At 38.4% G+C, this 24,445-nt stretch overlaps 2 protein-coding genes across 2 annotated transcripts; one reads left to right on the top strand and one right to left on the bottom strand.

Annotated features, from left to right (window-relative positions):
• Positions 1–5,021: 5,021 nt before the first annotated feature.
• On the bottom strand, positions 5,022–8,380 carry hoxa13a (homeobox A13a). Its single transcript, XM_057827411.1, has 2 exons — positions 7,690–8,380; positions 5,022–6,289 (listed from the first exon to the last, which is right to left on the bottom strand). Exons 1-2 carry the CDS (start codon positions 8,378–8,380, stop codon positions 6,039–6,041), a joined length of 942 nt encoding a protein of 313 aa, XP_057683394.1. The 3' UTR covers positions 5,022–6,038.
• Positions 8,381–18,509: 10,129 nt separating this feature from the next.
• evx1 (even-skipped homeobox 1) lies at positions 18,510–20,062 on the top strand. Its single transcript, XM_057828643.1, has 3 exons — positions 18,510–18,783; positions 19,107–19,342; positions 19,529–20,062. The coding sequence occupies exons 1-3, from the start codon at positions 18,510–18,512 to the stop codon at positions 20,060–20,062; spliced, it is 1,044 nt and encodes a 347-aa protein (XP_057684626.1).
• Positions 20,063–24,445: the final 4,383 nt, after the last annotated feature.

A 24,445-nucleotide genomic window follows, 5' to 3' on the forward strand; every position in this document is an offset into this window, starting at 1 on the left:
CATGAATCCTAATATTTAGCGACCAAAAATGAAATCTTGTAATCTAGGAAATTAAAGTGAGAATGGCAAAGTGAAAGAAACTTAAATACTCATCCATATGAAATACAAACACGTTTAGATGTGAAGTTGAGAAAAAGATCCATTTTCAAAGTTAAAAAAATAATATTTATGAAGAAACGAAATACGTCATTTAGAGCTTATCACGATTTGCAATTCTGAAATTGGAAAACAAAGCTCAATATATTAAAATAAAAAAGCTACTTTACAACTTTCTTAGCCAATATTTCATAACTTTGCATGGGGGGAAATCGTGAACCTACAAACGTTTAACACTAATCTGACGTTCTGAAAGGCAATTAAAGTCCACAATTAAAACCAAAACTACATTTAACAACTTTAAGCATACTATTCTTCACATTTTATCAAAGAAAGTCAACAATCGCCTCGAGAAAAAATGCTGACACGTGTACACATACACTCTCACCCAAATACACACACTTCCCCTTCTCGCTGTTTAACAAGCGCTATTTCAAGCGTCTCTCTCGAACTGTAGAAAATCTCAATGTTATTTATTTTAATTCCCCAAACCAAACATGCACATAAAGCCCCGTTAGGCTTAAAGTGCACCATTGATTGTGCGGGTACAGTCGCCCGTCAGGTAGGCCTGCATGTGGGCTGTAAAGCAGCCTCAATTGACGCATTCAAGCCTCGCAGAAAGAAAACCTCCTGTAGTTCCATTCCTTCAGTGGAACTAAAAGGCCCGCTTTTAGTGCTGCCTCGTTTTGTTTCCATTTTATGGCGAGAAAGAAAAAAAAGCTATCACACCTGCAAATCCAGGGGGAAAAAACTTAACAGAAGAAATAATCTCTACTTGTCATTTCTAGAACGCCATTGCTTATTCCAATTCCTTCGAGTTTGAGTGCAAAATACTGTTTTTGAACTTGAATCATCCGCGCTTGCTTGCAGACTGCACTGACAGCAGACTGCAGTTGCACGGGGAGTGTAAAAACCATTTGGGTGGAACAGGGTCAAAAACATTTACAGACTTTAAGCGCGGAAAAGACGACCTATGAGAAGGGAAGACAAAAAAATAACGCAAAAACCTGATCTTCGACGCGTCTGGCGGCTTATTTCTCCTCCACAGGTGACGCCAAAGCGCCGGGAGCTCCATCAAAATCCTTCCGAGGAAAGCGGGCAACTCCACGGTCAACGGGACCACAATGGCGGCTTGCGTGTGGGTTGCATTGGGGGCCAACAATGGAGCTAGACGGGAGGAAGAAAGAAGATTTGAGGCTCACAATAAACTCAAGTTCTTCACACACTGCTTTACATGTGGGCAGTAAAACGCATTTCAACTATCAAAACACTGCAGATATTTCACATTTAGGGGACGGCAATTCACATCAGGTTAAAAGCAGAAGCAGGAGTTTCAATGTTTAAAAGAGGGGTATTTTTTCATGATTAAAGTCTAACATGTTTTGTAAAACATTTAAGAAAAATATTTTCATGAATATTGCATGAACATTTCAGTCACTGAGCATTTTTCACAATAGATGAAAAATTAAAGTTGCACTTAATGTCTCATTAAATCCATTTTTAATAAATTTTGCACATTCACCTTTAACATATTTAACACACATATTTCAATCAAATGAAAAAGCCATTTTTTCATGCTGTCAAAATGGATTGGACTTCTATCAACGTTAACACCTAACGTACGTAACGTACACCTAATGAGTTAAAATGTCATCTGGCGGAAAACTCAGGTGACTTTCTGCTCTCAGACCCCCAATTTGGCCAAATTTCAAAATTGTCCTATATATGCATGTGTCATACAGCATTAGAATGCTTAAACTCTCAATTTTATGGGGGAAGAGAAATTTGGAACAGGAAGGGATTTAAAAAAAAAAAAAAAAAAAAAAAAAAAAAAAAACATAACTGGAGGTGAGCATAATTAAATACACCATGATTTTAACAAGATATCGCGTACTTACCTCGTTTCGATCCAAAAAAACCCGTATAGCATGTCTCACGGAGTGTCAAAACAGCTGTGAATGGCCACAGCCGGACTTTTTGGGGATTTTATGGGTGAAACACGGTAATATAACAAGGGTCGCAATGTCGAAATCGTAGGCATCAAGGAGTGTCAAGACTTTCTTTTTCACGTATTTACCCTTTGAAACTTTTTTTTTTTTTTTCAAATTTTCTTTGTTTGGATCGATTATCATCTAACATATTGGGGAAAATGCGACAGTCACAAAAAAACATACAATTAAGCGATAGTTATGAGGTAGATATGCGTGACCTATTTACAGACACTTTTTTTTCTATGAGGTGTAATTTAAAATTTTAAAATATGCGAGTGAATTTAAAATATGCGAGTGAATCATTTTTTAGTTTTTTTTTTAAACTAAATATAGTCATCAATTATTGATTAAGCTAAACATGATAAGCATTTCAAATAACATAATTACCTTTTTATGGTTGGGTTGAAACAAAAGCAGTTATTTGGTGTCACTAAACGGGTGTCTCCAGGGTAAAACGGACAAATTAAAAATAGTTCGGGGGCTGAATGCGCCATGAAACTGCTATGGCAGCATATAGACATATTGTTCTATCAAACACAAAAGTTTTTTTGGCTTAATATACAGCAGTTTATTTTAAAGAGGGCTGCAAGAGCAGAAACTGCTTTTTCAGCCTTGTTTTCAGCCAAATGGTGGAAAACACTCAGGTGACTTGAAGTTCCGCTCTAAGACCCCCAATTTGGCCAACTTTCAAAACTGTCCGATATGCATGTGTGATACATCATTGGAAAGCTTAAAATCTCAATTTTCTGGTGAAAGAACAATTTTGAACAGGAGGGCTTTTTTTTTTTAAATGTTTTTTTTAAACAGCAAAACCTTATCTGCAGGTGAAAGCACGCAAGAGCAGAATTACAGACGCTACGACTTTAACGAGATATTACGCGTACTAATCTTTCGATCCAAAAACTCCATGTAGCATGTATCACTGAGTGTCAAGACACAGCTGGATTTTCTTTTAGGATTTTATGGGTGAAACATGGTAATATAACAAGGGTCGCGATGCAGAAATCGCAGACATCACGGAGTGGTCGAGATTTTTTTTTCATATATTTACCCATTTAAACGTTTTTTTCCACCGATTTTCTTTGTTTGGATCCATTATTTATCATCTAACGTATCGTAGAAAATGCGACAGTAACAAAAAAAAAAAAAATACAATTAAGCGATAGTTATGAGGTAGATATCCGTGACTTTTTTACAGACGCCATTTTTTTCATTGTGACATAATTTGTTTAAATGTTTAAAATATGTGATTTTTTTTTTTTTTTTTTTTGCGAAATATGAGACATCAGTTACTGATTCTAAGCTAAAAACTACGGACATTTTGAATAATAATTATGATTACCTTAGTTTTATGGCTGGGTTGAAACAAAAGCGGTTGCGCAACGTCTGTAAACGGGGGTTTTCAGGGTAAAAAGGACAAATTAAAAATAGTTCGGGGGCTTAATGCGCCATGAAACTGCTATGGCAGCATAAAGCGATATTGTTCTATCAAACAACAGTTCTTTTGGCTTAAAATACAGCAGTTTATTTTAAAGAGGGGTGCAAGAGCAGAAACAGCTTTTTCAGTCTTGTCTGTGTTTTCCGCCATATACATATTTAAATAAATTACAAAAAAGGGCTTTTTTTTTTTTTTTGTTGTACCTTAACGTCAATCACAGTCCATTGCAACCAATTAGTTGAAAATTAGGATACATGACATGCAAATACGTATTTAAAAGGAAACGGCTGATTATTTTTGAAAAGTATTAGCTACTCATTTCAGTTCTTTCACAAGTGAATTAAATTTAAGAATGTGGATGATATGGCATGATGTCATGTCTGAACCGAATTTGACTGGTCGAGATTAGGGTCCAACATTCATTTGACGACCTGAACTAGAAGTTGCCGTTTGTGTGTGTGGGCCTTGCTTCCATGGCAGACAGCGAAGGTCAAAGTAAAGAGCAAGAGGCACGTCTGGCAGACTCATTTGGCGAGCGGAGATGACGTCACTTAGTCTGATAAACACCATTCTTTTGATTTTAATTCACAGGAAAATCTAAAAATGTTCGATTTTAAAAGTGGTCCCAAGTAGAGTGAAGTAGTATTTGCGTTCAAGTGAAGACAAGGTCAAAGCAATCTCTGCAATATAAATTTTGGCCTCACGGTGGCAGCACTAGTCCATTGGTTTTGTACACTCTTTTCAAAAACTATGGGCGGTCCATTCATAAAAGTCCCACGTGACGACTCCCTGCCTGTGGGAGCGACGAGAGCTCAAGTGACATTACAACCAAAAGAGGCGTGGCTTGGGTTTGTTGTCATCCTAACGCAGCCAATCAAAGCCCGCCACAAATGGGCTACTCCCCCCGAGGAACTTCCGCAGTAGCTGTGCACTGCGCATGCGGGGAGCACCATGAGGAGAGACGTCACCACGGCAGAGCTGCGGTGACGCGGACGTTGTTTCAGCATTTTTTTTTTTTTTAACTCATTGTCTGCCATTGACGGCACAGGCAGGTGAGGAATTATTAAGAGCTCACTATATATCTCATTGAGATAATCTCAATGGCAAGTGTGAAAATTAATTATACTCGAATCGTGAATTAAGCTTGCATCACTAATGTAGGTGAGTGTGTCACAATGCCATTTGACTGGCAGGCAAGCAGACTCAGAATTGAACCCTCCCAAAGCAACGCACTGCGTTTAGTCACTCAAAATATCCACAAAGGTCACGAGATGCATTTGGGATATAAAATATATACACACAATGTGTCAACATAAAGAGATTTTTGTAATAGAGCCATCGATATTCTTTTAAAAGGTATCTGACAATGATTTTAAGTCAATATATTGCATTTTAAAAAAAACAAATAAATAAAATTAAAAAAACAGGACAATAATCGATTTACTATGAGTGTATTTTTAAATTACGCAAAAAAATGTACACAGTTTGATATTGACTGAAAATATACAGAAAATTCCATTTGGATGATCAATATCGAGTCTGTGAGAAGCAAAGACACAATTGAGAGGAAAAAACAAAAACCATGGGGTATTTTCAATTATTTTGTACCGTAAATAAGCATGCGAATTAGATCATTTCTAAATTTCACTGCACATACCTCTATTCTCACTACATTTTTCTATCATAATAGATAATACACAGCATTATGAAGAGAAACAATGGGATACTTTAAGTAATGCAAGGTTAGGACCGTTGATTTACATGATTGTGTTAGTCACAAAAATGGTCGCTAGATGGCAGTGTTAAACTACATTTCCGTTCAAAATCTTCCTCACAATCTAAATGTACGTCACACATTTTCACATGTTTTAAAGATTTTCAATCCTCGTAAAAGCATTCCAATATGATGCAATTCCACATGACACGTTCACGTTCAAGTTGACCACAAGATCCAAAATCCCAAAGAAAAACGTTACGTCGACATATTCAAGAGTCTGATCTCAACAATTTTAGATGCATTTCAACCAAACTTTACACACTTTATTGGCACGGACACACATAACTTGACATCATGCTCGAATTGACTTTATATATAAGTCACACATTATAAAAGCTATATGCACAACATCAACACATAATATATCCCAGAAGATTATCTGAGCATTGCAGAATTGCACCATGGAGATGGTTATGAACAGCAAGCACTACAAGCTAAACATGTAAAATGGAAAAAAAAAAAAAAAAAATGATCGAGGAGATTAATATTTAACATTCCCAAGGTCCAAATCCGAAATGGCGTCGTTTCCTGCGGATCTTTGTATTTTTATCACTCTCGTTAAAAGTTGCAGATAAAAAGGTGGAAGCACCAAATAGATGGAAGTTCAATGATATTTCTCCTTCTTGGGTAACAAAGTGGCTGTTTTTGTCCCAAAAAGCTCCAAGGAAATCACCAACCAACAAATGAATGCAGTTCCAATCCACTCTCCAGTGTGTGTGAGTGTGTGTTGGTGGAACTAGCTGACAGGTTTCAATTTGTTGACCACCTTCTTCTCCTTGACGCGTCTGTTCTGAAACCAAATCGTCACCTGCCGTTCGGACAGGTTGGTCTGGGCAGAAATCCTCCTGCGTTTGTCCTTGGTGATAAATTTGTTAGCAGCGTATTCCCGTTCCAGTTCTTTCAGTTGCACTTTAGTGTACGGGACGCGTTTCTTCCTCCCACGCCTGTACGAGCTCGAGTCGCCTCCTGAGTGCAAGGACACTGTGTCTGCAAGCGGGGGGCACAAATTGCGTCAACAAGTGGATCTAGGACATACACACTATTTTGTATATGATTCAAATGTAAAACATAGGAATGAAATTTCAGTTAGGACCCAATCAGTGACGAAATGGAGCTGGAAGTAATCATCCATTACAAGGACATTCTTTCTGAATAAAACATGTTTACATTTTAAAACTTCAATATACATTTTACGTATGATAGTTAATTTAAAAATTGGATAGTTAGGGATTATACGGGACTGAGTGGGTTAATTTGACCAAATAGTCGAAAAACATTTTTGGGAGGTTTTGGGTGCTATACCAACTATTTTGAAGTATAGAAATTTATTATAAAAAGGTAAACACCGTTGGGTTATTTGTATTGGGTCAAAAAAAAAAAAAAGACTACATTTATGGAGTAATTTGTTCCCCCAAACTGTGCATGTGACGCGAAAATTTTCATTTATACAACTAATAGTCGAGTGGTAGCTTGCTTTTCAAGACTAGTTATTTTACGGTTTTTAGACCGTGTGTGTATATATATGTGTGTGTGTATATACATATACATACACATAAACATACACACAAATATACATATACATATAATGTACAGCCAGGAATAGTTGAGTTGTTTTATTGCATTACAAACTTTTGAAACCCACGATTTGATTATTTGTGTCAATAACCAAGTGCCAGTTATTTTTTAAAAAAAATATTTTACCCATATTGTTTCTCTTTGTGTACATATATAATATATATATATATATATATATATATATATATATATATATATAAACATTCTTATCATATACACACATATATATACGGTTCGTTTTTTGGGGTCCAAAATGGGAAAAAATATTTGTGTCAATAACCAAGTAACAGTTAAAAAAAAAAAAAAAAAAACTAAATTAATGGTGTTGTATGTTTCCCAACCTGTTTGTTCTTTAAGTGTATATATAAATATATATATATATATACATATATATATAATACAGTTCGTTTTTTGGGTCCAAAATGGGAAAAAAATATGCCTTGGATCAATTTGACCCCACAAAAAGTTATTTGTGTCAGTAACTAAGTAACAGTTTTTAAAAAAATCTAAATTAATTTTGTTGTGTTTTTCCCAACTTGTTTGTTCTCTAAGTGTGTATATATATGTATATAAAATACAGTTCGTTTTTTGGGTCCAAAATGGGAAAAAAATATGCCTTGGATCAATTTGACCCAACAAAAATTCGCTATTGAACTATTTAGGTCAACGTAACCCAAGTGGTAGTTGCCCCTCTTGACCCAGTAATATGACTCAAATGAACCCCTATTGGGTTATTTGTAAAAGCTAACGGCATCAAATCCATTTCAAGTCAGGGGCAATATTTTGCAGAATTTCTTCCTCGTTGTTCTCACCTGGCAGCGAAGACTTCCACTGCACGTGCCCGGACTGAGGCTGCTCTTTGCCGCAGTAGAGCTGGCCGTTCCAGCCGTTGGGGGCCAGGCTCCACGGCTGGTAGCTCTCCACGGGCAGCAAGGCGGGCTCGTGCCTGGCCTCCGAAGGCGCCCCGAGAGCGGGCACCACAGGGACGTCCAGGTAGCTGGGTACAGGTTGGTAGGGGCCTGACGGGTAGGTGGGGTAGAAGGCAAATTCCTTGGCCCGGGAGGCGAAGTCGTCCCCGGGCCCGGGGGCAGCCGACGCGTCCTGCATGTAGGCGGAGGGGGGCTGCGCCCCGCACGGCTTGATCCCGCCGTGGTGCGCCGCCATCCTGCACGGATAGTAGCCACCGCCGCCTCCGAAGTAGCCGTAAGGCAGGGAGGCGCTGGAGGAATTCTGCGAGGCCGAGCAGGGGCTGCACTGCTTGACCGGCTCGCCCTGCACGCTGCTGGCGGGGACGTCGGCGGCGGACGGGTACGCCGCCGCGCTGGGCGCCAGCGAGGCCGGGTGCGCCATCAGATTCCTGCACTGGCTTGCCGCGAAGTTGCCGCCCGCGAAACCGCCCTCCATGTTCTTGCTCACTTCATCGGAACCGCCACTGTCGTAGAGGAACATCCCCGAAGGGTCGAGCCAGCAGCGAGGAGGACGGAGCAGCAGTGACGTTGTCATAGCACGCCGTCCGACATGGAAGCTTGTGGCTCTCGTCGAAAAAGCCCAGGGAGTGAAAAAAGAGCCATCCTGGTTTGCCGGTGACGCGCACCGGAGCGCCGAGCAAGCGCTGCTATTGGTCGGCCGGCCCACACGTGACCCACTGTGCGGCTCCGGGAGGGACGGTAAACATCCTTACTTGAGATAATTAAATGGAGGAATATGTCGAAGCCTAAGTTGACTGTCGCCATCCTTGACAATATCCAAGAAAGCATATGGAAAAATGCTCGATGATGCTACAGAATCATGGAAATATGCCTTGCTTTTCTCCCAGTGCAAATGAACAAAATACACAACTTATACTCACCATTTTCAACCAGAAATGTGCATTAAAACAACATCTACTTTAATTGTAGACATCCAAAATATAGGAAGTTGAATTGAAAACGCTCCATTACGCACATATTTACGCATACGTTCTTATCGTCAGACATACTTTTTTCCCCCTTGCATACAACCCTGAATAAACAAACTACAACCTAAGACTATTTTAGTCGTAATTATAAAAGCCCCCTTGAATTGTGGAGCATAAAACTAATTTAAAAGACAATACTGAAAGAAAAACGCACGGTTACGCACTCCATGCATATCCGCATGCGACCTATTTTCTCCATTTACACTGTAAATAAAGTCAAATTTGCTTCAAACCTGCATGCTCGAATTTTGGAGTACGCATTGAGATAGCATGTATGCTCCATTGCACAAATACACACACATGCTAAGCATTTTTTCCTATGCATGAGCAACGTGTCGACTACTATTTTCATAGAAGTCGTGCTTCAAGAGATTTTGAGATTACGAATTTCAAAAACGCAACGAGACCAACCATTATTCCAAAATTCCATTCATTTCCCCTATGCGTATCCACTATAGGGGTAGCAAATACATTATCAAAATTATTTGCTGATATTGACGCTTAGAATATCCCAATTTTTGCATGGGGAAAAATATTCCCGACCCCCAACATGGTAGGATTATGTTAGGAGGGCTATTGTTGTGACTGAGGCTAATTAAGGGGGGGGTGGGGGGCGCCGTTGGAGGCCAAGGTCAAGTTGAAAGTTGCCGTCTCGCCGTCGAGCAGGCTGAGGGCCATTGAGGCTTTGAAGGGAGCGTCTGAGCGCCTTGAAAAGAACGGAAGAAGGGTGAGAATTCCTGTCCCAATGAAAGCTATTGGAGGACATTAACTTTTACTATCATTTGGTTTTCTCCAGCGTGCAGCTCATTTCCAACCTCACTTGCACGCCATGTCTCGGGTCTTTTTGGGGCCAAGTGCACTTCGCCATCAAAACCGAGAAATGAGTTGGGAATTATTTGGATATCTTTGGGGGTGTAGTTCACAAATACGTGTGACAACTCAGGAAAGAAGGGAAGACGCGTCGTTTCTGTCAGTGGGTGCTCTATTTACGACACACGGGGTTTAGTCTGTTGATTCTGAGGCTCTCGGTGTCTCTTGTTGGACTTTTTATTTCCATTTTTCAAACTCAAACTTGTTTTTTCCCTTGAAGCTGTTTTATTAAACATTGTGTTAACTTTAATGTCAAATACGTGTTAGTGCACAGAGGTTCAGATATAGCTTTCCATAGTGGAGCTCAATATGTCAAAGCATGAAATATTCAAAACTATCATAAAAGCACTGTACAAATCACAAATAAGGAAATATGACTTCAAAATATGATGCAACATCCAGCACGTTACATTGTTTTTATTTTCAAAACTACAACTGCAGATTAATGTTACCATTTTAGGATTGGTTTCACATTATAAGTGTAAAAACATGGAATTGATAGTTTGTTTTGTGTGTAAAAACAATTTTACTATATGTGTAATATAAATTTTAGGAACGTGTCGATTTTTTTTCATATTATCAGTTGATTCAGCAGTCAATGAAAATACATAATAGTTTATTGAGGGGGGGAAAAGATTGCTTAAAAAACTGCTTGTATTATTTTAGGCATTCAAGTGATTTGTTTTCACAATTAAGTACACATTTGAAAAAATGATTAAATATCGCCTTTACAATGCACCCACACGTGTCATTTGGCTGCAAATACAGTCTGAGTGCAAGAAATTGTGACTGCGAGCAGTACAAACGGTTCCTACCAGGATTCTCGAGATATTTTTCAACGAGGTCGAGTCAAAACAGTATTAGCCCAAATGGTCGCACATGCAATTTGGACATTTCTGGGACACTATATTGTACTATCAATGTGTTCAAATGCCGCAAGTGGGGCTGTCGCAACAACGCATGTGGCCGGTCCACATACGACAGTAATCTACAATAATAAACACAACCAAATACAGTACAACAAAAAACCCAAATGAAGCACGACTATTTACGTTATATTTTCAAGTGCTGTTATAGCATAGCTGATTTCAATACGGGCTTTCAATAGACGAGGCTGCACGGTTGAAATTATATTGGGAATGACATCTAAATGACGCGCAAAGCAAAGAAAGTTATATTTTCAATTGCTGTTGTAGCAGAGCTGATTTCAATATGGGCTCCCGTTAAGGCTGCACGGTTGAAATTATATTGGGAATGACATCTAAATGACGCGCAAAGCAAAGAAAGTCACATTTATTGGGGCTTTACTGCGTGGAAAATAAGTCCAAATGTCGTCACGTGATAAAACATGAAATCAGACTTAAGAAAATTGAAATAATGACAAAATGAGGGCAAAGGCATACACTCGCGCCTGTTTTATTTCCTTGCCATAATAGGAAACAGTCGAATGTGCTTCCAAAATGTCCCAGCAATTCAAATGTAAGAAATCTCAAATTTGACGCTGGAAGCAAAACGAGAATGTAAAAGTTATCTTTGTTGATCAATTAGGCGATATGCAGACTCTCGTGAACTAAACTGGGCGGCGTAACAAAATACGGCATGTAATTATAGTAGAATTGTATTTATCACGCCAAATTGATGAAAATAAAGTGGCCAGGATTTCATTTAGGCCTTACGTGCGTTCAGATGTAAGATGAGACAGTAAATAAGAACTGGATTTTAAACATTTTTGTGTTTTTAGGTCATATTTTGGCGTATTTATCACAATAGAAAAACGTCGGGCACGCACTAACCAGACCTTAAAACAGTATTTAGTCATATAAATGTTTTTCAGAACTGCATTTTCTGATCTTAAAAGAATTGGATGTTCAGTTTCATTTCATTAAAAGACTTGAGACTACATTTTAATTTAAAAAAAACAAAATGCATATTGTTGCTGCGCCCCAAACAAACAATCTTTTGCCTAAAAAAAATGATTAGAATGATCAGCCACACAAGTCGGAACGAAATGACGCAAATCTTTATCAATTTATTCATCCTATTACTATTTTTATCTCGAAAACGGGCAGGGTAGGCCTGAGATGGAAGCTTTAGTGACAAGGTTCTAAAATGTCCGTTTGCAAGTGAGAACTTGTAAATATCATCTTTCTCTAAAGATGCCAGTGCAAAGAAGCTACTTGGCTTTGCACTAAGACGCGTTACCCTTGCTACTGCACAACTGTTGCCCTACTTTATGCCACCAACACCCCCTAAACACAAAGCTGAAGTTTTTCAGTTTACAGTAAGGGGATGAGACGGGTGCATGCAGACGTCAAGGTCAGCCAGTTAAGTGCATGTATGCGTCATCTTCTTTCAAGGCCAAACTGAAGCAAGAAAGGGGGAAAAACAGGGAGCGGCAACAATTGTTTCATTCTAGTTTGATAAGTGCATTTTAATTGCAAAAGAGCAAAAGGCTTAAAAACGTGGATTTGGGCTAAAGGCGTAGGACCCAGACGCCATGGTCAAGTTCAAGTTGGGCTGCCTCATAAAAGTGAGGGGTGCCTTAACACCCCCTCCCCTAACTTTGAGCTACCCCCAACAAACAACAAGTCACCTATATGTGGACCTCAGAAAAACTAAATATTTCCCCGATATGAGGCCTCAATATCAAAATGCATTAATAAAATGAATTCTAAAGCGTCCGGGAAATTCGTCTGCTTGTTTACTTTTCCGTGTCTGTCTGTATTTCGTCGTCAGTAAAATCTCCAAGGCCCTTCCGCTGTCCTCCACTATCTAAAACACACCTAGTAGAAATAGGACGCTACTGGAAAGCGTGCAAGGTCAATACGGTTGCGCAAAAGCCTTTCGACTCAGGTTATCTGCATGAAAAATCACGAGATACGGCCGCCGATAACCGTTGCATAAGAACAAGTAGCATAGAATAACCTTTGCAGTACGAAATAGTTGACATCAACATGAAGCTTGACTGACTCACATGGAACGCAATAATTAAAGGACAATGCTAGTGTCGAGTGTTTATAACCATTTTTTTTTTTTTTTTTAAATCACATTTATGATGATGTGTGTGCAAATTTTGCCGTGACAAATCTCAAAGCATCTATTGCGTATAACACCACAGAGGCTTCACAAAAGTGAACAAATATTTGAAAAAATCTATGAACTAAACTCCGGCCAAATAATCACAATATAACCTATTAGATTGCTGTAAAACCAAGCACCGATTTTGTGTTAAAAATGCTTTGTTTCAAAAAGTGGGTACAAAAACGTCAAATGGTACACTGGTAATAATGTATGCGGGAGGGATATATTTAGTTTTGGTCAATATAATAATGTATGTGGGAGGGATATATTTAGTTTTGGTCAATATAATTCAATATACTATTTTAGTTATGTTTGCGATCTTTTGATTATTGTAATTTTTCTTATACAGTACATGTAAGTACAAAATTAATATTGAAACTATGCATACTATTACAATACAAAAAACAGCAAGTTGTTATACTTAACTTTGAAAACATTGGCATTTACATTAAGATTAATGTGGCAGATGGAAGTATACACTGGAAAAAAAATAACTGGTGGATTGATTTGATACAATCAATGTAACAATTTGCACTTTTATTAAGTAAATTTTACTCGTTCAGTTCACAAGCAGTAAAATTTACTTAATACAATTAAGTGCAAATTGTTACAATGATTTTATCAAGTCAATCCACCAGTTATTTTTTTTTCAGTGTACATCGTCTTGAGCTGATTAGCAATATATTGGAATAAAATAATGATTATTTTCCAAGAACTGTAGCATTTATGAAAAAACGTTGTGTTTCATTGTTTCAAATATTGCAGGTGTAGGGAAACATTTCCCAATAATGCACATCAGCTCAATACAAATGCACTTATGTGACAAACCTTTCTTTAGAGAGTAAATATGAATTCATATATATATATATTTTTAAATCTAAAAATAAAAAATATTGATAAAAAAATAACATTCATTTGACCTCATTTGTACTGAACACTTCGTCATACTGCACTATTTGATATGATCATTATCGCAAGCATTTCTCCTGAGGGTGTAATTGGGGTAAAAGCATGCCAATTACATACTGTGCAGGTGTACCAATGCATTGTTGCTGTTGACGTGACTCATCAAAAAACTTAATGAAAGTGAAAGTCAACATTCCAACGATATTGTCACTCAAATTTGATGACAACCCAACAGAATAAGAGGAGGAACTGAAAGGGCTTCTTTTTTTCCTCTTCATCCTTTAGAGGCAGGCCGGATGAAACTTGGGGGGGGGGGGGGGGGGGGAAGCAAAGGAATTTGCCTTTACTTCTCAGCAGGCAGACAGACAGTCTGGGGGGAGGGGACCCTCCACTGGGCTTTCCCAGCGACAGACGGGTGAGGGCGCACAAGGACAGCAGAGGCTGCTGATCCTCTCCTCGGCGTGACAGTCCCAGCATGCCCCGCGGCTGCTAGGGTCCAAGCAGGGCTCTTTCCACAAGTATTTCAACTAATGTTCAGGAATTGAATTTGACATGACACATTGACCTTAAAATATTGAACACGACTTTTCTGTCATGTTTGACTCCCAAATTGGATTTTTACTAACTAGCTGACTAAACAAGACATGGAAAAATGTATGCATGCATTCATTTTCAGTAGAATGGATTGTTGCAATGGTATATTTACAGGTCTTGTTAAAATAAAATAAAAAAAAATCAGTCAGGAAGCTGGTGCTAGCTGCTTCCATTGAGTCAAAGACTATAAAACACTTAATTGCCTTGGATCAAAATACATGCTTGATTTGTTGGATCCCAATGAAGCATCTAGACCCGGTCTTACATATTGTGACAAAGTTCATTATTTTCTGTAATGTACTGATAAACATTAGACTTTCATATATTTCATTACACACAACTGAAGTAGTTCAAGACTTTTATTGTTTTAATATTGATGATTTCAGCAAAAAAAGAAAAACCCAAAATTCCAATCTCAAAAAATTTTGCATATTTCATCCGACCAATACAAAAACGTGTTTTAATACAAAAAAAAAGTCAACCTTCAATTAATTAGTATGTTCTAAGAACAACAACCAAGCTATAGGTGAGGCAGCATTTAGTTATGCTCCTCACCTCTGGAACAAGTTACCTGAAGGTCTGAAGTGTGCTCAAACTGTTACCTCCTTTAAATCAGGGTTAAAATGCTTTTGTTCATTACAGCATTTCCATAAATGCCTGTATATCTCAAATTTCAAGCTATTTTCTTTTTATTGATTTTATGTATAATTTTATTACCCCTTTCAATTGTCCTCGTTTCAACTTTATTAATTTAATGTGATTTTTATGAATCATTTCATGTGATGTAAAGCACTTTGAATTGCCTTTTGTTGAATTGTGCTATACAAATAAATTTGCCTTGCCTTAAAAAAAAAAAACTAATCATATTTAATCCAGTTTGGTGCTGTTATCACAAGTAACACAGAGTTAAATGTATGTTGATGATGGTAATACACTAGTGTTGCAACGATTAATCGATTAACTCGAGTATTCGATTAGAAAAAAAATACTCGAATTAAATTTTGTTGCTTCGAGTATTCGTTTTATAAAGTGGCGTTGTAATGGTTTATTTTGAAAGTGTTTGCATTTAGTTTTATTGATTAGGGTGGATACACTGCCCTCTGGTCTGCCTCTGTTCACATAGCTGAATCCAACTGCTCCCTGTTAAGACCAACGTAAGCTAAGTTTTTGTTTGAGCTAATATTTTTTAATGCATTCAGAATTTAGTTTATAGGAATATTTAGCCATTTTTGTGGGAATATGTGCCTGAACCATTTGTTAATACCATTGTAAAAAAAAACGTTACATTTTATAGCATTTAAGCTAGAGGACTTTTTTCTATGCAAGTTAGCCAAATGTTCTTTTGTTGTAAATAGATCCTCATTTAAAAATATACAGTACAGTTTGAGGCTCAGCTGAGGTATTTTAATTTTTCATGTTCCCTATCCGATTACTCGATTATTCGAACTAACTAGTCCATCGATTCATCGACTACTAAAATATTCGATAGCTGCAGCCCTATAATACACACTAAAAAAAACAAAAACTTTCAAAGGGAGAATCAACCGATTGTTATTTTCACTCAAATATTTGAATGTGTATTTTTTTTAAAAATAGTCTGACCCCCATCCCTTTTCTTTAAATTATAAAAACAAAGGTTATCCAACTATTTCAGTTGAAATACGGTATATGGGACCGAACAACACATAGATCCACTTGATACACGCTAAATTGGGGTATTCCACTAATTGTGTCAAAATAACCAAAGTGTCAGTCGATCTTAAACCCAACATTTTTTAGATGTACTATTTTACAAAAGTATAAAATTTGGACCAAATTTGTGTTAAAAAGTGACCAGTACCACTTGGGTTCTTTTATACTGGAGTTGAATAACCAAATTGAGTGTGGAAGGGAGGGATTTAAATGAACTCAAGTTGTAACTGGTCCATTTTCAACTTAAATTTGTTGATTGAACCTATTGTAGACTGTTCTTTGTCATTAAGATGAACTGAATTATTTGGTATAATGAGTTATTGGTTATCAGATGCTGTACCAAACTCGAATAGAAGTTTGAACACTTAAAGTTTTATCAGGCACAATCTTTCCATATACATGAAAGTTAATGTAGTATAAGTGCGCAAATAAAAGGAGCGATTTGATGTGTTGACACAGTGATGAACTTGATGTAAAGCTTAAAGGAGCTGCAGGATATTTTCCTTCCTGATCTGCAGGCTCTAAATGTTTAAAGACTTCAATGTCAAAGGGTCTCTTATCTAAACTGACCCCGAGACTTGACCTTTAAGGACTTTACTTGACTCCACTTAGGTGAGTGGGGGGAGGGAGCGGCAAATGACATGAGAGGGATGTGCCGAGTTTGGGTTTTGTTGGGGGTGGAGTGGGGGAGTTTGGGGAGGGCATTGAAAGTTGGGATATTAACCCAACTACTGGGATATTTTCCCCACCAAATTGTTGGGTCAAATGAGCCATTATTGAATTATCTATATTTATATGGCAGAAAACACTGACAAGGCTGAAAAAACAGTTTCTGCTCTTGCAGCCCTCTTTAGAATAAACTGCTGTATTTTAAGCCAAAAAAACTGTTTTGTTTGATAGAACAATATGCTGGCATAGCAGTTTCATGGCGCATTAAACCCCCCAAATAATTTTAATTTGTCCGTTTTACCCTGGAGACCCCTGTTTACAGAAACCGCGCAACCGCGTTTGTTTCAACCCAGCCATAAAAAGAAATTATATTATTCGAAATGTCTGTCATTTTTAGTGTAGAATCATTAATTGATGTTTAATACTAAGTTGTTTTTTTAAAAACGACTAAAAAATTATTCACTCGAATATTTTAATGTTTTGAACAAATTACGTCACAATGAAAAAAATAGTGTCTGTAAATAGGTCACAGATATCTACCACATAACGATCGCTTAATTGCATTTTTTTTTTTTGTTACTGTCGCATTTCCCCCGATATTTTAGATGATAACTGATCCAAACAAAGAAAAATTGGGAAAAAAAGGGGTAAATATTTGAAAATTAAAATCTCGACCACTCCTTGATGTCTGCGATTTCTGCATTGGGACTTGTTATATTACCGTATTTCACCCATAAAATCCCCCAAATGTCCGGCTGTGGCCATTCACAGCTGTGTCTTGACCCTCGGTGATACATGCTATATGGAGTTTTTGGATCAAAATAAGGTATGCACACGATAATATCTCGTTAAAATCATGGCGTCTTTCATTATGCTCTCTCATGCTCTCACCTCGAGTTAGGGTTTAGGGGTTTAAATATACATATTTTTAAATGCCCTCCAGTTCAAAATTTTTGTTCCGCCAGAAAATTAAGATTTTAAAGCTTCCCAATGATGTATCACGCATGCATATAGGACAATTTTGAAATTTGGTAAAATTGGGGGTCTCAAAGCGGAACTTCAAGTCACCTGAGTGTTTACCGCCATATATAATGTATATACTGGAATATTTTCCTGAACAAATCAAATGAGCCATTATGGAAATATCAAATACTATATGTACTGGAATATTTTCCCGACCAAATTGTTGGGTCAAATAAGCCATTATTGAATTATATATATGCTGTAAATACTGTGTATACTGGAATATTTTCCCCAAGAAATTGTAGGGTCAAACGAGCCATTGAATTATCAATTAAAATATATATATTTGTCATTCTGTTGCCTTTTTCAAGTAGATAATGCATGGCAAAACTTTTTTTTTCCTTTTTCACATTTGCTCATTTGCATTAACCTCTAGAACTCAAGTACTGGTACTACTTCACAACCTGTTTAATTGCATTAACATAAACACCAATATGGGTCATTTTAGATCAACACAAACAGGGCTGCTCATGGTAATTCATCAGCACTTCCATCTCGTCGCCAAATACACGTTTTTGCGCCTCCAGTTTAAACATACAACCAATACGTGACGTCATCGGGGCATCCTATACTGGCCTATTACGACTGACTTTTCTGGAGGAGGGGGTAGGGGGGCGAGGTAATAGTGATCCCAACCAGAGCTCCTCCACACTCTAGTGTCAGGGTCAGAGCGGATTGCATCCCTATAGAAGCCTCTCCTCTTCCTCCTCCTCTTCCTCGTCCAGACTCAACCCACAGCACGCCACCGACAGCATCGGCCATCAGTCTCGTCCAACACCCCTTTAAAAAAACAGCAGCTACGCGGAGGATTTGCACTCTGCTCTGCTGTTTTAATTCGGGATGGAGATCCGAGAGGAGACGCTGCCGGCTCCAGCTTCGGTGGACGGGAGCCCAGGGAGAGGCTCGCTTGGGAAGCCGGATCACAGACGCTGTAGTTTGAGTCCCTTCGCCAGAACGCAGGCGGTGATGGAGGAGATCGCACGTAGGAATTTGGGAGACCGGACCGATGGCTCCCACCACCAAGACGGCAGCAGCTCGGACACAGAGTCGGACTTTTACGAGGAAATTGATGTCAGCTGCACCCCGGAAAGCATGGACTACCCCTCAAATAAAGGTAGGGGAAATAGAAATTGAAACTATATATAGTGGAAGTTTAGTAGTATTTTATTTAAATAGGTTGCATTGACGTGCAAGGGACTATATTAAGTGAGAATGCAGATAATTGTAAAAATGATGTCCAAAATCTTTAAATTCATAACTAATTAAAATTTTTTAAAAATAATGCATTTGAATAAGCAATCATTAAATCTCAATTTAATATACTAATGCCAATTTGGCATCTAGACACTCGCTGCACGTGTAATAAATAAGATGAGAATAATGAAAATGTATAAACGTATTTGAACAATTCACCACAATGTGCATTTTCTTCTATAGATGGAAATGGGGATTCACCAGGTGTGCCAAGCGATTCTGGTTCTGACCCCGGCAAGCCTGCCCCAGGTCCGAATTCTCTGTCCTATTCGGCCGATCAGATTCGTCGGTACCGAACAGCCTTCACCCGGGAGCAAATCGCGCGTTTGGAGAAGGAATTTTACCGAGAGAACTATGTGTCCAGACCGAGAAGGTGCGAGCTGGCGGCCGCATTGAATCTACCAGAAACCACCATTAAGGTAGGATGGAGAACATGTTCTCTAAATGAAGTTGATTAAAAATGCTGAAATTCTGAATTAAACTCGTTGGAAAGCAAATATTTCTGATGAATGCCTATAATATTTCATGAACGATAAAACAGCAAAGCTTATATTATGGTCTGGTGTTGGTTAATATTTGAGCCGTTGTGTCTCCATCCCATGCAGGTGTGGTTCCAGAACCGGCGGATGAAGGACAAGCGTCAACGTCTGGCTATGACGTGGCCCCACCCGGCCGACCCCGCCTTCTACACCTACATGATGAGCCACGCGGCGGCCACAGGAGGCCTGCCCTATCCCTTCCCGTCCCACCTGCCGCTGCCCTACTACTCGCACCTGGGGGTCGGGGTCGGCACCGGCTCCTCTCCGGCGCCTGCCCCCGCCCCGCTGCGCTCCCTGGACGGCTTCCGCATGCTGCCTCACCCCTACCAGAGACCAGAACTCCTGTGCGCCTTCAGGCACCCGTCCTTGTACCACCACAGCTCGGCTCACGGGCTCGGGCCCGGGGGGACCCCGTGCACTTGTTTGGCCTGCCACTCAGCCTCTTCCGGCGGCTTGTCATCCAGGGCTCCCCCGGCCTCAGACTTTGGCTGCTCCCCAACGAGCAGGACTGAGGCTTTTGTCACATTTACGCCTTCCGTGTTGAGCAAAGCTTCCCCCGTGACGGTGGACCAACGCGAGGAGGTTCCGCTCACCAGATAGAACCCGGAGTCATGTACAGCATTTATATTTAAACCTAATTGTCGCACCACAGCAAATCAAAGAATTCACCAATGATTTAAAATATGAAAATAGAACACACGAACAAAAAAACATAACATCTATTTATGGGTTTCTTTCCACCCACCAACGACATAAATAGTCACTGTATAAGGATGCCATTTCTAACAAGGGGGATTTGTTAAGAAGGCTGCAGCCGTCTCATTAGAGGAAGATCTCCGCCATGTGCACACGACATTACAGTGTGATGTATATGTAGGAGCCGGTGAATTTTGAGTGCGGAATTAATGATAAGAGCAGAAAAGGGGATGCTTGCTACCGAAAGGTAACAAGGCGCCAGGGGAGAGGATTACAACACAAAAGATGGAGTGGACAATCAAATACATGAAGAAAAAAAAGTTCAAGTATTTCGTTCTTTTCCTCAATTTAAGAGCCAGCACATCAATATGATTATAATTGCTACTATTGGTGTATTTATGTATTTTCATTTGACTTGATTTTGGGTTTGAGGCGCTCAATGTCTAAATTACAATAAATGATCATAAAAGTACTTTTTGTAGTGTTCCATTTTTTGGGTCGTGGTTAACCAATTACAGCACCACTTATACAAATATTGTGTTTCCTCAATTAATTGGTAATGCGGCCACTTATCACGTGATAGGACATGACGCAAATATAGGGCACCCTCATTTTCTTACCATAAATGCGCATAGGCTACGATTTTGGGGGGTGAAAAGTAATCACCCAGATAGCAGACTGACATTGAATAAACGTTGATTTTCCATCAAAATCATCAGTATGCTTGACATAAATTTTTCGAAATTTCGACCTCAAGTGACGTTGAAACAACGTTGTTCTATTATATATCAGGCGATGGTTGGGTTAACGTTGTTTTATAGTTGATAAACTAATGTTGATAAATAGCTGATTCATGATTGACCGGGTAATATGATTGACAAGTCATTGAATTATGGATGAGAGGGCGTTTTGGTCGAAAACATAACATTGATTCAGCGTTGTTTCAATATTATTAATAATCGAAATGACGTTTAGGTTTTGTAAGGATTTCAACGTTGAAACAATTGAGGGTGCAAAAGTGACGTTGATTCAACGAGATCGACAGCGGAATGTTGATCCAACATCTTTTCAACGTTGGTCTGCTATCTGGGCACCTTTTCAGGCAATTGAACATTTTGAAAACTAAATTTGACAATCTATTTCGATTAAATTATGGTAACATTTTCTCATTCATGAACACCTTTTGGCACAATTTGAAGTTAATACACTATTAAAAACACGATATACACTTGAACAATGTTATCTATCAGGATTTCAGAACAGTTGGGTTGATAAGCCAATTTGAATTCTAAAGAAATTATAGTAAAAAAAAAAAAAAAAAAAAAAAACACTATATAACGCAAAACAAAACAAAAAAAAAACCCAATTCATGATGCATAATCTTTCTACATTAAAAAAAATGTGATGAAGTATATCTGAAATTATACCACTTATACGTCACAACTGCCAATTTCCAAAACGCCCTCCCGTTTCGTCCTAATAAGACAGTTGTGCAGCCATGCGTGGCGCAACCAGCCCTCTATTCCCCCCCACCTCCATCTTGATTGATGGCCTTATTAACTGCAGTTCTTGTAAGTGTGACCGCACTGATTAAAATGCATATGTTTGGAATAACACAACGTTTAAGGCACGCCGTGCAGATTGATGTCAACTATCAAGCGTTTTCTTGGACGCTCGCTTACTTTAAATACACGCATATACAATAATTACATAAAGGTTACTTTCAGAAAGGTGCTACAGAACGACAAAATAAGTGAGGCAAATTACAAGCACATTTAAAACTCATCATTTCAGCACAAAAAAAACTGCATTTCACATCAGAAATTGTGCTATTAAAGAGAATTGGCCTATATGTGTCCCCCGCTTCTACTTTATCTCACAAAGCATTTGGATAGGGGCGGTGCAGTGCAGCTGTCCCGAAGCAAACCACACAGAGTCAGTTTAAATTGGCCTCCATCCTAATTTACAGCAGGTCGGAACGCAAAAGGCTGCATAGCGGAGGCGTGCGCGACCCAATCGCAGCGTAATGATGATGAATGGGAGATTAATGCGCATACAAGCAAGACAATTTAGACCTTCATCTGTTTAGATAGGCTTATAGTGTCATTTGGGAACAGGGGGGAAGAAGCAAAAAAAAAAAAAAAAAGGGGGGGGGTCATATTCAATCAATTGAGGGAAGGGATTGAAAGTCATTTTAAGCGGCGTCTTTATCATTATTTACGGTGAAGAGAAGGCATGACAAACTAAAACGATTTCAAGTTTTTTTTTTAAAGGCTCCACATTCCACCCGCCGGGCTAGTGACCATTTTTAGTAATAAAAAAAAAAAAAAAATTTTAAGTAACCCCATCACAATTTCATTCGTTTAAATATTGTGGCTTATACCCAAAATGTGACGCCAGGTCTCAATTATTTCAAAATGGCGGAAGGCCTTCCCCCAAATATTTACTCAAGCAGGCTTCACATACCTTCATTTGACGTCCAATAACTCCTATAATCCACTGGGAAGGAGAAAATAAGTCATACAAAGAACTTCTGGTGTGCATTTTAGCCACTAAAATGGATTCCGTGCAATAGAATAATTACGTTGCAAACAAATCAGGGGTACTATTTCGTGCATTCTGACCCAAATGGAGCAAATACGACGATAAGGTTCGGCCGAATTTTAAACAGAATTTCCCGCGAACGTTACCTGGATTCTACCACTTACGTGGGTAGGTGATTTGTCTTTAACGCAAAGCTATACAGGTGCAACTCTGATGTATATAACGACATCATTAAAAAAATATTAATTAACTTGTATTTGTTTGAAATAAAATGGGAACATATAAATATGAAGAAAATAGTCAATTTATGTCGCACATTCCACAGTTACCCCCGCTTGTTAACGATGGTTTGTTCCAGGACCTTTTAAACAGGTGGGCAGCTGTTCGATCAGCTCCACCCACTTTTACTTCCGTCACACACCTTTGCTGACGATATATTTTTGGTAATTAAAAAAAAACAACATTTTTTTGACACGTAAGACGTTTAACCCTTTATAAGGCAAGTTACTATTTTTGGTCATAAAAAAAAAAACGCAAATATATATTATTATATTTAAAAAAAAAAAAATTCACCTGGATTCTACCACTTACGTGGGTAGGTAATTAGTCATAAACGCACAGCTATACAGGTGTCACTCTGATATATGACGACACATGTTTTTTTTTTTTTTTAAATATTCATCAACATGTATTTGTTTGAAATTGAATGTAAATATTAAAATATGACAAAAACAGTCCATTTATGTCACTGATTCGACAGTCACCCCCGCTTGTTAACGATGGTATGTTCCAGAACCTTTTAAACAGGTGTGCTGCTGTGCGATCAGCTCCACCCACTTTTTCTTTCGTCACCTCCTTTGCTGCAGATATAAATGCTTTCTTGGCTCCTTATTCGTGATTCTTTTACTTTTTTGTACACAAATGTTTTGCAAACAAATTTACTGATCAAGACATTCTGCCAAGTTATTATTATTATTTTTATATTTGCAATAAATTTGGTTAAATTTAACCCTTTCAGAGCCAAAGGCCACGACAGTGGCGTGAACTACTATTCAAAAGTTGACACATTTAACCGTTATAGAGCAAGGGACTAATTTTGGTCATTAAAAAAAATGTAAAATATGACCAATTATATAAATGTATTTTTTTTAATGATTAATCATTTTTGTATTTTAACCATAAATACATTTAGAAAAGACTACAATGTTAACAAAAACTAAATAAAAATTAATTTGGAAAAATACAGAAATACACACAGGTGGATGAACAAGTTTTTTCGTTTAAAGCAACACTAGGTAACTTTTCAACTTTTATAAAATATTTTCATAACATTTGTGATATGTCGACTGACAACAAGTTGAATGACGCCTCTTTTATATCTTGAGGGGGTCTGTATTGCTTTCACTCGCACTAATTAACTTTGAGGAGGATGTCAGGAAACCTGCCGCACAAAAAAACTTCAAATCTGCTGACTGCTTTACGGGATACGTCACATCCCCCTTTCCTCATTCGTTATAAAGACGGAGGTAGATGCAAACGCTTTCGCGCAAATTCTGCAAAGATGGCGGAGCAACGTAGGACATGAAAAGTTTTGTCCGAGGAGACAAAAAATATATATGGCGGAAAACACTCAGGTGACTTGACGTTCCACTCTGAGACCCCCAATTTGGCCAAATTTCAAAATTGTCCGATATGCATGTGTGATACATCATTGGAAAACTTAAAATCTCAATTTTCTGTGGG

Source organism: Corythoichthys intestinalis, chromosome 22, assembly GCF_030265065.1.
Source record: "Corythoichthys intestinalis isolate RoL2023-P3 chromosome 22, ASM3026506v1, whole genome shotgun sequence".
NCBI lineage: Eukaryota > Metazoa > Chordata > Actinopteri > Syngnathiformes > Syngnathidae > Corythoichthys > Corythoichthys intestinalis.

Bases quoted from the DNA above. Each gene is read 5' to 3' on its own strand.
- evx1 (XM_057828643.1), top strand. From the start codon at position 18,510: ATGGAGATCCGAGAGGAGACGCTGCCGGCTCCAGCTTCGGTGGACGGG. The intron at 18,784-19,106 runs GTAGGGGAAATA...TTTCTTCTATAG, and splicing joins GGACTACCCCTCAAATAAAG to ATGGAAATGGGGATTCACCA. The intron at 19,343-19,528 runs GTAGGATGGAGA...CATCCCATGCAG, and splicing joins TACCAGAAACCACCATTAAG to GTGTGGTTCCAGAACCGGCG.
- hoxa13a (XM_057827411.1), bottom strand. From the start codon at position 8,380: ATGACAACGTCACTGCTGCTCCGTCCTCCTCGCTGCTGGCTCGACCCT. The intron at 6,290-7,689 runs GTGAGAACAACG...CCCCGCTTGCAG, and splicing joins GTGGAAGTCTTCGCTGCCAG to ACACAGTGTCCTTGCACTCA.